General features: G+C 42.1%; 1 protein-coding gene across 1 annotated transcript in view; it reads left to right on the top strand.

The window, feature by feature from the left end:
- DPT (dermatopontin) overlaps positions 1-4,006 on the top strand; it is a 36,686-nt gene extending 32,680 nt beyond the window's left edge. Inside the window, exon 4 of the mRNA XM_004013671.5 lies at positions 2,899-4,006. Coding sequence (XP_004013720.1) covers positions 2,899-2,965 — 67 coding nt within the window. The 3' untranslated portion in view covers positions 2,966-4,006. The remainder of the gene's footprint in view (positions 1-2,898) is intronic.
- Positions 4,007-16,622: the final 12,616 nt, after the last annotated feature.

The raw sequence follows: 16,622 nt of genomic DNA, 5'->3' as shown, positions 1-16,622 counted from the left end.
ATGGTACTGATGAATTTATTTGCAGGGTAGCAATGAAATGGCAATCCACTCCAGTACTATTGCCTGGAAAATCCCATGGACAGAGGAGCCTGGTAGGCTACAGTTCATGGGGTCGCAAAGAGTCGGACATGACTGAGTGAATTCACTTTCACTTTCGCTTTCAATGGAGAAACAGACACAGAGAATAGACTTATGGAGGGAGAAGGTGAGATGTGTGGAGTGAATAACATGGAAACATATATTAGCATATGTAAACTAGATAGCCAATGGGAATTTGCTGTATGACTCAGGAAACTCAAACAGGGGCTCTGTAACAATCTAGAGTGGTGGGATGGGGAGGGAGATGAGAGGGAGGTTCAAGAGGGAGGGGACATATGTATACCTATGGCTGATTCATGTTGATATTTGACAGAAAACAACAAAATTATGTAAAGCTATTATCCTTCAATTTAAAAAAATTTTTTTAATAAATAGGGAAGATATTACTTCTCACCAGTTAAAATAAAACAGCTGAATGATGTACACACAAAAAACTATATTTAAGAAAAAGAAAAGGAAAGACCTAAGAACTCAAAGCCCAGAAGGGCAACACCAGACAACAGTATAGAAGGTGCTCAATATTCCTAATGATGTTTCCAAGTCAATGAGAAAATTAGTTTGGCATTTTCTGTTTAAGGAGACAGGAAGGAATACAGTAAAGAGAGTACACCATCCAAAATTTCCTCAAAATAAACGTATTTTGACACTTAAAATATCCAGTGGCTATTGACTTGGGCATTTTCAGTTATGTAGTTTAACCTAAAATCTTGGAAAACTGAGCTACTATATCATGCATTTGTTTACAATTAATATACCCATGCAATTTTGCCACAGTCACTGACAATCAGTGGTGTGAAGATCCACAACTTGGATTTTTCCCCGCTCTGCTGAAAGATGCGGAGGTCATCACCTTCAAGAAATATTTTCAGTGTAAGACTCATTGGGCAGGAGCTTTTCCTCCATAGGCAGATCATAGTGGTTTTCTCCTGGAATGGAGTTGCCCAGCTGGGGCACAGATAGCTCTTTGTTGCAGGAGCCTTTCCTATGCATTCCAGATGTTCAGCAGCATCCGGACCACTCCACGCTAGATGACGATAGCAACCTCACCTCCCCCAGAGTTGTGACAACAACAACAATAAAAAACCCTGAGGAGCAAAACTACCCCTTCTTGAGAACCACGATCCAGGAGGGAAATCAGAGACTAAGCCTGATTCGAATAACTTGGTTCTTTTACAACCAAGTCTAAATTTTGCTTAGCATCAATTAAAGCCTTTTGAAAGAGCAGTGTGAATGCCTGGCTCAAGATCTTATTTAGCTATGTCTGTTGGCATAGAGATAAATCAGACTTGTCTACAATAATGAAATTTATTTCATAAACTCACATGCCACCGATTTCTTAACCTCCATCTAAAACAAGCCATGTTCTCTGTTAACAACTGAAAGAACAGATACTAATAAGGTACCAGGCTCTTGAAAACTGTTTATACTTGGGGATCCTGTGCCCATTACTCTAAACAACCTGGAGCAGCAGACTCAAATTACAAAGCCTGCCTTACTGTGTGAGCAGCCTGTTCCATAGCTGTCGGCAAGAGTTACCTCCCAGAACTCGAGAATGGTCAGTCCCACCTTCCAGATTTGCAGCTCGATGAAGATCTTAGCAGTGTTGGTGTCTAAGAAAAACTGATCTGGGAAGAGGCCTTTCAGACTGAAGAGGAAGAAGAATATTCTAAGGTTAAATGACCCCACTGTGCTTGGGAAGCATTTTTGTGGTTATACATAGAATGACTTTTTTGCCCTTCATTAAGACTTTGCAAAAGATATGACAGCTGTGTTCTCAATGGAGTTATGGGTGTCAAGTTATGGAGTCATTGTGGTATCAGATAAAGAGCAAGATTTGAGTTCCACAAACTTGGAACTTGAAATTGTCACCTAATTATGTTAATAAAGTTCATGTTTCTCTGAGTCCACTTCTCCACCTAAACAATGGCATATTGTGAGGATTAAATGAGAAAATATGTAAAGCATCTAGTGCAATGCTGGACATATTGGAGGACTCAGCAAATAGTGGTTACAGTTGTCATTACCATCACTGCTATCATTCTTAAATAATATCAGACCAGAAGAGTGCTATGCAGAGTAGGCTTTCAGTATATTTTTGTTAAATAGGTGAACAAAAGACTTGGGCTAGTCCTTAGCAAAGAATGTTCCTTGAAATGCATCCACACTATATTTTTCAAAACTAAACAATTCTATGTTTTCTCATACCTATTCCTGACCATCTAAACAAATATGCAATTCAGTTTCTGTTATGCAAAAATAACAGGCACTTTCCTTTTCATATTAAGGCTTTTAGAGTTGTTTTCTCTCTGTCCATTCCCCTGTAATAGTGTTTTCTGAAGAGGGTACAGCACAGAGCCCATTGTACATTGTACATTTTCAGAAAAAGAAAGAATGAGCAGGTGGATAGCCTATGTAAGAGATAATTCTTTACAATGAAATGAAGAAAATGTTAAATAAATGCTTTTATCCAAAGCTGTTAACCTGTATGTCCAAGAAGGTGCTTTTGAGACTGAGCAGTGATCAGCTGATCACTGGTGATAAACAGGACCTAAACACGCTGGCAACCTAGTTAGTCCCCTCCAAGATGCACCTTGAACTGGGTGAAGAGGTGTCCAGGAGTCCTGACCTCATAGGCAATTACCAATAGGTTTTCTAGAGACTTCTTAGAGATGTTTCCTGAGAGGAAAGTGAGATTAGGTGTCCCTTAAGTTCCTAAATTCTCCAAAGATTGCTCACTGCTTTATCCTTCCTAAAGTGTCTTTTCTCACTGACATCAGCTCTCTGACTCTCTCCCTACAGGGATCGCCAGTGGAAATTCATAATGTGCCGGATGACTGACTATGACTGTGAATTTGCAAATGTTTAAACCTGCAACCTACCAATCTGAGTGAAGGGAAGAGGTCAGGGAGGCCTGAGGACTCCACAGATGTTAACATCAGCAGGGACTCCTAAGTGGTTTCTGTTGCTCTCTTTTCTTCTGCTCAAGCTGGTTGGTAGCTGTAATGCCAGTTTTCTGGGCCTTCTGACTAGTATCACGCTTACAATAAAATCCCTATTTTCTCACTTTCAACATGTTCCATAGAAACCCTTTTGTATGAGTGACAATGGCTCTGTTGCACACCATATATTCTGTGTGCACATGCACAGCCTGAAAACAAGCCTAGTTGCTTGAGCACCTGTCTCAGCCTTGCTGTTGCTTTTACTACCCAGTGAGCTGCCTGGTGCTGAGCAGTACCTGTGAGGAGGTTCAGTAGTGGAATGAAGGGGCAGAAATTGAAGAAGGGAACCAGGAATGCTCTCTGGAGCTCTGTCTGTTTGAAGGAAACCTAGGATCTTCACAGAGAACAGACCTTCTTCCTGCTCCCACTCTCCCACTCCACGTAAGCCATGCTTGCCTAGAAGTTCAAGTGCAGAGCTCTGTGCTCCAGGAGGGAGGAGACTGGGAGGTGAAATGGGGAGGTGAAATTGTTTGGGCCTGAAAGACTGAGGACTGGAAGAATTTCCTAAACTGGAAGAAGATTGTTAGCATGCCCAGTAATGAAAATGAGCACAGGAATCAGAGAAACCTGTGAGAATCAGTGTCAAGTAAGACAAAAACAAGGAGGATGAGAGAGGTTAGAGAATGGGACTCAAGTTAGGAACCTGGAGAAAAACTGAAAAAGGAGTTTGACTAGCCAGCACCTGGAAAAACTGGCATATGCCCTACTGTGAGCTACTGGCAAACTCATGTTGATTGGTTTCCATTTTCTGGATGGGAAAGGCTGCCCTGGGGGATCTACTTCTTTTCAACGTATAGTTTAGGGGTGTCTTTGCAGAGATGGCACTATATTTCCTCCTCCTGTGATGTCCCCATCCCCAGCCCTTTGTACTCTCTTTATCATAAAAAGAATAAAAATATTAACTTTCACTATGTTGCAAATGTTAAGGGTCATTTTTTGCTCTCTGTGCTAAGCCACTTCAATCATGTCCAACTCTTGGCTCTCCTATGGATTGTAGCCCTCCAGGCTCCTCTGTCCATGGGATTCTCCAGGTAAGAATACGGCAGTGAGTTGCCCTTTCCTTCTCCATTTTGCTCTCTACTCCTCCCCTTTCTGATTATTCAGAAAATATAGCTTCTCACTGTGATTTGTGCCAAGCACCATGCAGGGCACCAGAAATCCAATAATGATAATGACAAAGTATGAGAAATCCAATAAATAAAGCATAAGGTGCTAAGTGCTTTCATTAAGGATTGGATAAAGGGTGGAATCACATTTCTTTGCCTTTGAATCTAGCCTGATTTGTCCTCAGCATCCTACAGATCTCCTCATGCCAATGTTTCACATGATTTTTGACCACAGGGAGCCTCTACTTTCTTTATCCACACAATTTGCCTTTTCTTTTCAGATCTGTGCCATACTTCCCTTCTCTTCTCTCTCAGGAGACCCAGGCAGGCAGGCAAATCCACAGGGATCACCTACCTTGTTAGGCAGCCCATCCAGGTGGCCAAGACAGTGAATCTCAGCCAGTGAAGCTGGCATTTCCCAGTGAGACCTCAGTATTAGGAAGAGAAAGGCAGAGCTAAGGATGTCCGCCTTTGACTTAACGCTGAGGCCCCTTTTCACCTTATGTTTCTGCTTTATTTCTTCCATTTCACTGTTTCCATGTCTCTGGCAATTTTCATTTACACCAAGCTTCCCTGTGTGTGTGTTTTTTTTTTTTCACTAAGGGCACCATTAATATTTTAGCAATTACAGCTTTGGGTCAGGATGGCAGCCAGGAAATAGACTTAGCTGGGTGTGTGGAGCACAGCTGGAAGAGAGACAAGCAGTGCAGACTGGCTGGCTTAGCAGCCATGAAGGAAACCAAAGGCTGGGGAGGAGGTGGGGGAGCAGGGCACCAGGGAGCTGGAGGCTCGGGTTGGAGAGGTACAAGTGGGATGAGCAGTCCAGGAGACTGCCAGACAGCACAAGTCAGGGAAAAAACTAATACAGCAATCCAATATGTGTCTGTGCCAAGTAGAATAAATGGAGAGAAGAACTAAGAGGAAAGCTATTTTTGCATATAGGCCAAGGACAATAACAGGAAAGTCATCATCAAGTTGGTTCAAATCTGAATTTATACTTTTTTTTTTTTTGGTCAACCTCAATCAGAAGAAGCTAAGTGCCAGACTGAGGCTTCATCCAGGAACTTCTGACTGTGATCTCCCTCTGTGCTCTCATTACTCCAATCTTTCTAGTAACCTGCGCACAACCTTGGACAAACCACCTCCCCACTCTATGAGGAATTTATCTAGGTGACATTGTGGTTTCTTGCAACCCCAGAAATCCTGTGAAAGATGAACAATCTGTCCCAGATTGTTTACAAATTCCTAAGGCATTTTCTTCCAGAGAAGAAGCCTGGGATGGGATTTGAAAACCTAGGTCCTTCCCCTGGCTCTGACAACAAGTGGCTGTGTAATATTAGACAGATCCCCAAGCCTGCTGTTTCTTCATCTGCCTGGTATGAGCAGGAGTCCCTTTTCCAGTAACTTCACAAGAGGGTGGTCACAAAAAAATGGGAAGGAAAGAGAGTTGATTCCTGCCTTACAGGGCCTGCAGTCTGACGGGAGAGATGAGAAAACGGACAGTGAAGACACACATGCAGGAACGTTTCCCGAGGAAGCCAAGCCCGTGGTTGGCCCTGAAGGACCATAGAACTTGTCAAGTCAGTGCAAGAGGGCTCTGGATTCCAACAGTCAGGGCACAAGTCCTTGTTCCATCACTTATCAGTTTCAGGACCAAGGCTCAATCACCTACTTTCCCTAACACTCTATTTCCTTACCAGTAAAGACAATAATTTGAGATGGAACTGGCAACCCACTCCAGTGTCCTGGGAAATCCCATGGATAGAGAAGTGTAATACAGCCCATGGGGTCACAAAAGAGTTGGACACTACTTAGAAACTAAACAACACAACAAAACCTTTTTTTCTTTGGAATCTTAACCCTATAATTAAAGTCACTAAAATCCACCTGCAAAGCAGAAGACGTGAGTTCAGTCTCTGGGCCAGGAAGATCCCCTGGAAAATGAAATGGCAACCCACTCCAGTATTCTTGGCTAGAAAATCCCATGGGCAGAGGAGCCTGGTGGGCTACAGTCCATATGGTCACAAGGAGTTGGACATGGCTTAGTGACTAAACAACAACAAAGACAATAGTAGTACCCATACTGTGGGGTTCTTGTAAGGATTAAAGAAGATCTCATAGTGTCTTGCACTAATAAGGACCCAATAAATGTAAGAGAAATAGAATATTATTAGCATACTTTAGAAATAATGTTCCTTGTGTAAACTGGATATTGGAATAGATGAAGAATAGGAAAATTCATAGAAGAGGTGAGATCAGTTTTGCTATCATTCACTTATTTATTCATTTATTTACATTCAGTCACTCAACCAATACATTATTAAAGGCTTATTATATATCAGCCACTTCACAAGGCAGAGTTCCTGCATTCCAGAGGATTATAAACTAAGGGAGTCAAACAAGCAAGCAAATCATTACAGTCCAGGTTGGTGAGTCAAGAATAGGTACCGTTGCAACAGAGAGTGGTGAGAGATTAGGGTGGGAAAAGGGAAAGTGGTGTTTTAGGCAATGGCAACAACATCATGGAAGGCATTAAAGGATGTAAAGGCTTAGGAAAGTTTCCCCAGAAAACACTGATGCCACCAAAGTGTCTGAGAGGCACAGTACAGAGTCACAAATACCCTAAGGATGTACAGGTAGCTCAGATCAGCACCATAAAGCACTGCACGATGTGTGCATGTTAATAATTACAATTATGGTATCTGGAACTCAGATTGCAGCTGAGGCCCCCTAGGAATCTAGGGAGAGGGAGTTTATCAAATCCTCTCTCTGCTCCATGCACCCAGATGCACAATGCCGTGGCCTGGGGAGTTTTCTCTCCATCCTGGGTGTTCATCCATATGTATTATCTTTATGGGTCAACTGCTTCGACCCAGACTAGAAACTCAGCATTTTTTCAGTTCCTACAGAGGAATGTATTCTCATAAAAGCATTAATGAATGTACAGACTCAAACTAAAAAAGCAAAAAACAAAAATTTAGACATTTTGGTTGAGGCAGTCTGAACGCAAGTTTGAAAAGAACTTCCAAACACAGGGCATTTCAGAAGGAAGTAAGTTTATTAAGAACAAAGAGCATAAATAATGTGACCACTGTGAATGCATTAGACTGACTTCCTGACAGACCAGGGGAAGCTGACAGTTTTCATGGATAAGCAGCCAATTTTTATAGCCTCAAGACAAAGAAAATTACTGCTGGAAGGTTGGCATTAGGTGATTGGTGGGAGCACTATAGGCAATTTACTGGAGTGGACATCTTTGCCTAATTTGGAGTCAGGAGGCTTGTTAGTGATGATCAGGAGGCTTTTGGTGGTGGTTGTAAAGGGATTCAGTTAGCTTCAGAGGTGTCCTTGGTTCTAGGCTCTACTTCGGTGGCCTTGGGGCTGGACTCAAGAATTTCCTTCTTCCATGTTTATTTATTGTTCATCATGTAGTCAGGGGTTTTCCCTCTTTCTAGCTGGTCCCTTGTCTAGCTTCCAACCTACTTGGTTCTCTCCTTACACTTCCAGGTTCTTCTCCCCCTCTTAGTGAAGGAAACTCACTCAGTACAGCCTGCATCCAAACAGGTATGCGCATCAGGTGGCCAACACAAGCAAAGGCCACGGAATCTACAGTGTCTACTCTTACAAAGAAAATCAAAGAAAAGGGGAAAAAAAAAATCTTACAAAGACCCAGTCCATTTTGACTATACCTTCTGTTTAGTTTTGTGAAATTAAGCCACTGTGTTAAGAAGTACTACCAGAGCCTGGTTACCATTCTGGGAGCCAGAGACAGGAAGGTAAGTGAAATCTTTTGTAAAATGGGGTATGGATCTAACTGGGGTGTTTATCCATTACCAGTGCACTCAGGCTTAGTTGCCCTGCGGTCTGTGAGATCTTAGTTCTCCAACCAGGTATCAAACCTGCGTCCCCTGTATTGTGAGATAGAGTCTTAACCACTGGACCCTAGGGAGGTCCTTACCTATGTATTTTAAAACCTATTTACTAGGTTCCTCTGTGCCTTCTTAAGCACTGGAAATGTATCATTTGTAACCTTCCTCTCCTCTTCCCAATACCCCCTGAAGAAGCCCAGTTATCCATGTGAATGAATATCCGTATCAGTGAAAACTGCTGAATAGAAACATCTTTTAAAAAATCAGTTCTGATGAGATGGATGAAACTGGAGCCGATTATACAGAGTGAAGTAAGCCAGAAAGAAAAACACCAATACAGTATACTAACACATATATATGGAATTTAGAAGGATGGCAATGACGATCCTGTATGCAAGACAGCAAAAAAGACACAGATGTGTATAACAGACTTTTGGACTCAGAGGGAGAGGGAGAGGGTGGGATGATTTGGGAGAATGGCATTCTAACATGTATACTATCATGTAAGAATTGAATCTCCAGTCTATGTCTGACGCAGGATACAGCATGCTTGGGGCTGGTGCATGGGGATGACCCAGAGAGATGTTATGGGGAGGGAGGTGGGAGGGGGGTTCATGTTTGGGAACGCATGTAAGAATTAAAGACTTTAAAATTTTAAAAAAATGCAAATTATTATATCCTCTGAATTCTCTGAATGGTAGCATTACTGTTTCTTTCTTTCTTTTTTAAATACTTCTCTGCCTTTCCTAACGTTAAAAAACAATTACCATTGATTGTGTTTATAATTTTTTTAAAGTAATTTTAATCTTATGGGACAAGAACAGTAACCAGCTGGTAAACAGTTCAGCCCTAGGACTCTGCTCCAGCTGAAAGGTGAGCATATGGTGACTTCATGGAAAGAGAGAGATTATAAAACCAGACTCTTTCATCTAACAGTCTGCCTAGTGGGTTATAATTTAATAGGCAGAATTACCTGCTCTTTCCAACGTCTCTCACCATCCCCAGAGACGATGGAACAGATGTTCTTTCTGTCATATGGCCAATGAGAAACAAACGCTTAAAACTCCTCCACTCATTGAAGTGCCCTTGCTCTTGCTTGCCCTTCAGGACCAAGCATGGGACTCAGGTTCCCCAGAAAATTTGCAGTGTTTGCTAAGACTGGTTCAGGGTCCCTTCCTGGTTCCTCAGTAATCCAGTCTTTGTTTGCATTCCCCTAAGGGAAGAGGTCCTGACTTATTCGTTTGTAGGTTTCTAGTGCTTGACAGGATATTTATATATATAGTGGGCATCCAAGACTTATGCTTTAAAATTAATCTGGATTTCCAGCTGGTTTTCAGTTTTTATTGGGAAGACCCATCACAGCTCTGGGGCTTCCCTGGTGGCTTAGTAGTAAAGAACCTGCCTGACAATATAGGAGACATGGGTTTTATCCCTGAGTCAGGAAGATCCCCTGGAGAAAGGAATAGCAACCCACTCCAGTATTCTTGCTGGGAAATCCCATGGAAAGAGGTGCCTGGAGGGCTACAGTTTTGGGGGTCGCAAAAGAGTCAGATGCCACTTAGTGACTAAAACAACAACAAAATCAAAGCTTTAAGGAATCAATAATTAGAAACGTGTAAAACCACTTTGAAAATTGCATAGCTGTATTAAGAAGCATGGTATTGTGATAATGTGTGGTTTAGAAGGGAGTTAATGCCCTCTCCCCCTAGAGGAGGGCATGGCAATGCACTCCAGTATTCTTGCCTGAGAGAGCCCATGGATAGAGGAGTCTGGCAGGCTACCATCCACGGGGTCGCAAAGAGTCAGACACGACTGAATCAATTCAGCATTCACACACACAATGCCATTTCCCACTTTCTCGTCAACATCATTAGGTAATCATTAATTTCATCCTGGTAAGAGCTACTCACTAATGATGAATGAGTTGGAAAGCATACCAGTCAGTCACAATTGTTACTTACATGTTCAGAAAGTGTGTCACCATACTAAAAACCAGAATGTGAATTTTAGTGTTTTTATGACCTTTTCAACTATATTGAAATCAACATCTGAGCAACAAGTACAGGACTTGTTGCTGTTGTTCAGTTGCTAAGTCATGTCCAGCTCCATGTGACCCCAAGAGCTACAGCCCACCAGGCTCCTCTGTCCATGGGATTCTCCAGGCAAGAATAAGCAAGTTGGTTGCCAGTTCCTTCTTTAGGGGACCTTCGCAACCCAGAGATAGAACCCAGGTCTCCTGCACTGGCAGGTGGGTTCTTTACCACTGACCAACCAGGGAGGTACAGGACTAGGCATTTGTTAAACATTCAGGAGAGCCTAGGTAACTAACCCTTGAAGAGACTGCGGGGCTGAGGGCAAAGGGGCACAGGTTGGTAAACTGGTATAGCTCTGTATGAATTTGGATGCATTTGAGTCTTATAATAGCATATGAGTCCCAGGGAATAGGAGGGCAGTGATTTTTGTTTGACATATCCCCTATACAGCAAACATTTGATAAGTAAGTACGAGTAGAGCCCTAAGACAAACAATAACACAGATTAAAAATTTGTGAATATAGACTTTATGACCCTTGTGTTTCCTTGTTATTCCCACAAAGAGTTGACTTGTGAGACCAGCTGGTGATCAGCTGGGCTGAAGCAGTGAAGCCAGTATCTGAGAGTCAGGGTTTCTTGTTCATGAGGTTGCCTGACAGGCATCCATAGACCATGCCTGTGTGCCGCATCTTCCCTCTTTGGGACTGGTATATTTCAGCTGACCTGAGTGTCTCCCAGGTCTCTTTTGTTGGCAGATTCAAAGCTGAGCTCATTAGCCTTTGAAAGATGTCTTTGGAAATCAAACATGCTCTGAGTCATACCTGCCTGTCCCCTACCGAGACAGTATAATGTCACTGAGAGCACAATGTCATGCAAATTAGTTCTGCCCATGGCTTCCAGGAGAAAGGCGCCAAACACCTCTCACAGTGTAAAACAGCACAGCTCAAGCTGGAGAAGGACTCCACAGAAATTCAGAGCCAAGGCAAGCTTAATTCTCTACATGCATAAGTAAGCCTTGATAAAAAAACCTTTGCAGAGGTATAGAAAAAAAAAAATGGAAAGATGTGGATGAGTGGATTGTTGGTGGTGGGGGCATCAGACTCAGCCCTTCCCAGAATAGCACCATTGCTTGTTCCAAATTTATAATCCCACACATCTGGGCTTTTGTACATTTAATGTCGACTGTTACTTCAACAAGGTGTCATTAATCACTTACTGTGTTCCTGGAACACACTGAAGGAAGTCACAAAACCTAAAACATATTTCTTTCCTCAGGAAGAATTTTGTTCTAGTTAGGGAGCCAAGGCCTAAAATCCAGGAAGGTTAGAAATCAAAAGAAAGCTGTTGACAATCAAGGGCCTCGTGAGTGACAATCAAAGGCACAGTGAGTGACATACTGTGAAGGAAGATCACTATGCGCCTGATAGGAATAGAATCAGATAGCTATACAGGTAGTGAGAGAAGTCCCAGTAGGGGATTGCCGATAGAGGTAAACCCAGGAAACTTGGAGAGACTACTGTGAGTTAATGAGCACTCAAGAAAGCTTTTGGAATGTCATGGAAGGAACCAATCTTGCTTAACTATAAAGCCATAAATAAAAGCATGCGATATGCCCAGGCCATTAGGGGCTAGAAAAATGTCACCACCCTTCTACTGATTTGAATAAGCACTATGATAATCCTAGTTGACCTCATAGGGTCAGACACTATCCTGCTTGATATAAAGGAGGAGCTAGTGATGTAAGCCTGACATCTTCTTGAATAAGGTGGTCTTTCCCCCTCTCCCACTTTCCTTTGATTATAAAATCATAGCCCACTTAATCCTTGGGGGCAGCGCTCCATCGCCTGCCCACTTGCATCTCTTACAAGCATCCTATATTAAAAAATCTACTTCTCGACTATCACTTTGCCTCTGGGTGAATTCATTCTGTGCTGAGACACAAAGAACCTGAGCCTCAGTAAATCTACATGCCAGATGAATCACTCTAATGAAAAGATGTGGGTTTAAGTCCCAGTTCAAGTTTCGGCCTGGTTTGAGTTCCGGCACGTGGGTTCAAGTCCCTATCTGAGGTAAACAGTTTCAGGGTGGTGAAACAGAAGACATCAGAACGAGTGAAAGAAGAGTAAGAGTCATTTCAGTAGTGGAGACTGCCTGGGCAGACCTATGGAAGCGAGGTGCTTCTCAAGGAGCTGAGGGAAACCATGCGTGCAATTCTTACGTCTTACTAACGGAAGACTGGAGCCCACTGAAGTCAATGACTTGCTCAAGGACACCCCGTGAGTAAGCGGCACAGTCAGACCTAGAATTCAAGGCTCTGGGCCATTAGCTCGGTGATGTATGCTCCCAGGTCCCTGCACAGTGGTTTAGTGAGGCAACATGAAAGGGAGATTCCGGCCCTTGAACTCTGTGCTCTACCAGGCTTTCCCATTTAATACTTGCAGCTACTCTATATAGGCTTTCTTATTGCCATTTTATAGCTCAGTTCACAAGTTTCTGAAATAGAAGGCTACTTGCCCAAGGCCACGCAGCTAGTGAGAGCGGGCTTCGGATGCAAGCCTGGCTGTTTGTGAAGCCCAGCTGCTTTCTGCTATGTCAACCTGGAGCCAAGGGTTTCTACTGAGAGTAGGAAGAAAGTTTTTAAACCGCTTCTTATTCCATAGCTAAATGTTTTACAGTAGAAAAGACTTACAGCTTTATTCCAACATTTTACATATTACCTTTAGAGAGAGAGGTGCATTGTAAGTTAAGTGAGAGAACGTTGTTGGAGGTTTAAAAGTCAGATGGGTGGCCTGAAAATCATAACCTTACTACTCAACTTTTTCATATTACTTTAGACCTTAGCCATCCCAATAAAATCAGGAACAGATTCAACATCTCCTGTAGTTACAATACCTCTGTGTTGTCTGCCTTCTGTATTGACTCCTACATCACAAACCCTCAGTTCCATAAATTCAATCTAATCCAGCTAGACAGAATTACTCTTTGACAGCTGAGACATTCTCATCTTTTCTTTGTTCCCAGCCTCCATAATTGTTTCGGTTCCATACAGAGTCTCAGACTCATTTCTCTTTGCTGCACGTGCCCTGAGAAGATTTCTGCCTAGAGAATCATCATCATGCTTAATCAGCACTACTATTCTCTTCAGTTGATTAAACCCCAGGATACCCAATCTGTTAGCAGAAATGTGTTGGGCTGATATCAAAGCTCTAGCTCACTTCATCTCCTGAGGCTCTTCTCCAACATTGTCTTGAAGAATGAAGGTTACCTGCATCATAAATCAAATTTATCACTGGTATTTGGTCATCATAACCAATTCAATAGACATATAAATTATTTTTTATTATCTTTAATTCCCAATGAAGGAATTTGGACACCTAATCTCAGGGAGTAAAATAGTGTGCCCCAGTTTCATCAGATATTATGAAGATCTCATTTCTAAAAGAAAAGTAGAAAATAAGCTAATTTATAGGTAGTGGCAATTTTGAGGTCCTTCCACATGAAGTCAGTCATCATTAAGGATGCTGCAGACTTTGACTTTATGTGAAGCTTCAATCCACACAGGTCTCCATGAATTCACAGTTGATCTTCATGTACTGAAGTAACCAAGTCTTTGCTTTATCTGTGTCTCTAAATAGAGGTATCAAATCATGATTATGATAACAATTATTTTTATACGTTTTCTGAGCCAGGTACCTTACTTGACCCTTAAATGAGCCTCATTTGAAAACTCTTAGTAAGTCGACTTACAAGGTGGCTGTCATTAATCTCATTTTACAAATGAGAAAAATGACTCATAGATATTGAGTTAGTTTTTCAAGACCGCACACTCTACTCACCAGACCTGGCTGAGGCCAGTGCATGTGCGTTCGTTCCAATGTAGACTGAGCTATGCTGCCTTCTGTAGACAATGCCGTGGATGGCTAATCTCATCCTTTCTCACCCCATCTGAGGCCTCAGCCAGTGTGAGCACCAAATCCACACAACAAACGAAACTATGAAGGCAGTCAGTCTCCGCCTGATACACATGGTCCTTTATTGTATTCCCAGCACCTAGTGGAGTACCTAGTACATTGCTGGAGATCAAAATATATTTGTTGAATGATTGAACGACTGACTCTGTTGAATATTCTTTGCTGAAGGACTAAGCAGCAGCCCCTTTATATTTTCTCTCCCATACTTTTTATTAAAAAATATAAATTATTTATTTTAATTGGAGGCTAATTACTTTACAATATTGTATTGGTTTTGCCATACATCAACATGAATCTGCCACAGGTGTACACATGTTCCACATCCTGAACCCCCCTCACACCTCCCTCCCCATATCATCCCTCTTGGTCATCCCAGTGCACCAGTCCCAAGCATCCTGTATCCTGCATCGAACCTGGACTGGTGATTCATTTCACATATGATATTATACGTGTTTCAATGCCGTTCTCCCATACTCTTTATTCATATTCTTCCAATCATATTCTCTAGCTATTCCTTTCATTCTTACATCCCCACGCCTTTATACTGGAGGGCTTCCCTTGTAGCTCAGTCGGTAAAGAATCCACCTGCCCATGCAGGAGACCCAGGTTCGATCCCTGGGTTGGGAAGATCCCCTGGTGAAGGAAATGGCAACCCACTCCATTTCCTTTCCAAGTATCCTTGCTGGAAAATCTCATGGACAGAGGAACCTGGTGGATTGCGGTCCATGGGGTCACAAAGAGTCGGGCACGACTGAGCGACTAACACACACACACACACACAAGCTCTTAGAACTTCTATCCCAAAGCTTAAAAAAAGAAAAAAAAAGTAAAAGAAAATAAAGAGCCATACATCTTCCATTGTTTTCATGGATTCATGCTCTACCTCCTTGCTTTAAGTAAATCCTAGTTTTCCCGGCATTTCTCTAAGTGGGGACCAGGCATTCTCATATGCTCCAAGTACTATGGAATCATCAGAGCAGTTATAATTTTCATTTCCTGAGCAATTCTTGGATTTGATCTATTTTATTTAATCTCAAAATATTACTTTTTTAAAACACTTATCATTGTTTCCTGGTCTCCTTAGCTACAGTCTTTACTTTGGAAATCCATCCATCAGCTGTAAGAAGATTTTCCTAACGTAAATCTAATATGTTGCGTCCTTGCTTAAAATCTTCACATGATTCTTAAACACATTCCTTCTAAAGACATATATTCCTTCACACACTGCCCACCAGGTATAAATCTGTGCTAGTCATGCAAAATAATTCACATTTCCCTGAACAGACATTGTCATGTTCCTCTATGCCTTTGCACCCTTGATATGCTATTTTCCATACTTGGAAGCCTCTGTACCTGGGCCTTCTTTCCCTGGCTGACTCGCAGTGCTATATGCCCTGATTCCCCAGGTGTGTTAGAAGTCCCTCTGGGGTGCTGCCATAATTCCTACTTTACATCACTTGTCATACTTTTGCGTTTTCCTGTTTTGACAAAACTAAATGTTCTGTTTGTCTCTTTGTATCCACTGCCTCACCTACTGTAGGTATTTGTTAACTATTAACCATACAAATATTTAAACACTGAAAGAAGTGCCTTCCAACACCAGAGAGTTTCTATAGTTCCATGAAAAAACTACAACTAGAACTCATCCTCTCTTTTCCAAACGATTGCAACATTTTTCTATCAGGTCTCCTTATCCCTATTCTGACTTGCCTCCTTCAAATGCCACTTATACACAGCTAGGGGAGCGATCTAGCATAGTGATCTTTAACTCTTACTTTATATGCTCCCTAGAGTGCATGGGGTTAAGTTCCATTGCCTAATAAAGCATCAGTGTCTTCCTTGCCTTCCTTGATCTCTCCCAGGCTGGCTAGAAGGTCTTCATGGGGGATCCCACAATACTGCATGCAGAACACCCTCCCTGCCTTTGCCACAATGCATTGTGCTTAGTTGTTCAGGCATGTCTGAGTCCTTGTGACCTTTGGGACTGTAGCCTGCAAGGTTTCTCTGTCCATGAGATTTCTCAGGCAAGAATATTGGAGTGGGTTGCCATTTTCCTCCTCCAGGGGATCTTCCCGACTCAGGGGTTGAAACTGAGTCTCCTGATACTTTATGGCAACTACTTGAAGTGATATGCCCATTCCCAGAACAAATTCCTTCAGGACAGGGACTGTGTCACAGTTATCTCTGAATCCCTAAAGTAGCTACTACAGCTTCTGTTGGAGCATGTACTCATCAATGGGTACTGAATTAATAATATCTGAAATAGACACAGTAGCTAGATAGCCGCAAAAGTGTTGCAAAGGAAAGCAAACTTTGGGACAAAGATCAGGCCTTCCAGGAGTCTTTAAATTTAATGTATCTCAGAATGGTAAGGGACTTGTATTTATCATCAAAGGTTTTCCACTGAAGACAATCTGCTTCACAAACTGAAATTTGATTATGCCGTAAAAGATAAGTAGAAAATTAAAATATTAGTTTGTTAGTTTCAAAACTAATAACACATAACATTAGCATCACTGCATTTATTGGTTACTATACACAGCAG

This window comes from Ovis aries, chromosome 12 (genome assembly GCF_016772045.2).
Source record: "Ovis aries strain OAR_USU_Benz2616 breed Rambouillet chromosome 12, ARS-UI_Ramb_v3.0, whole genome shotgun sequence".
Classification (NCBI taxonomy): domain Eukaryota; kingdom Metazoa; phylum Chordata; class Mammalia; order Artiodactyla; family Bovidae; genus Ovis; species Ovis aries.
Note: the sequence above shows the minus strand (reverse complement) of the source record. Positions and strands in the feature narration are given on the sequence as shown.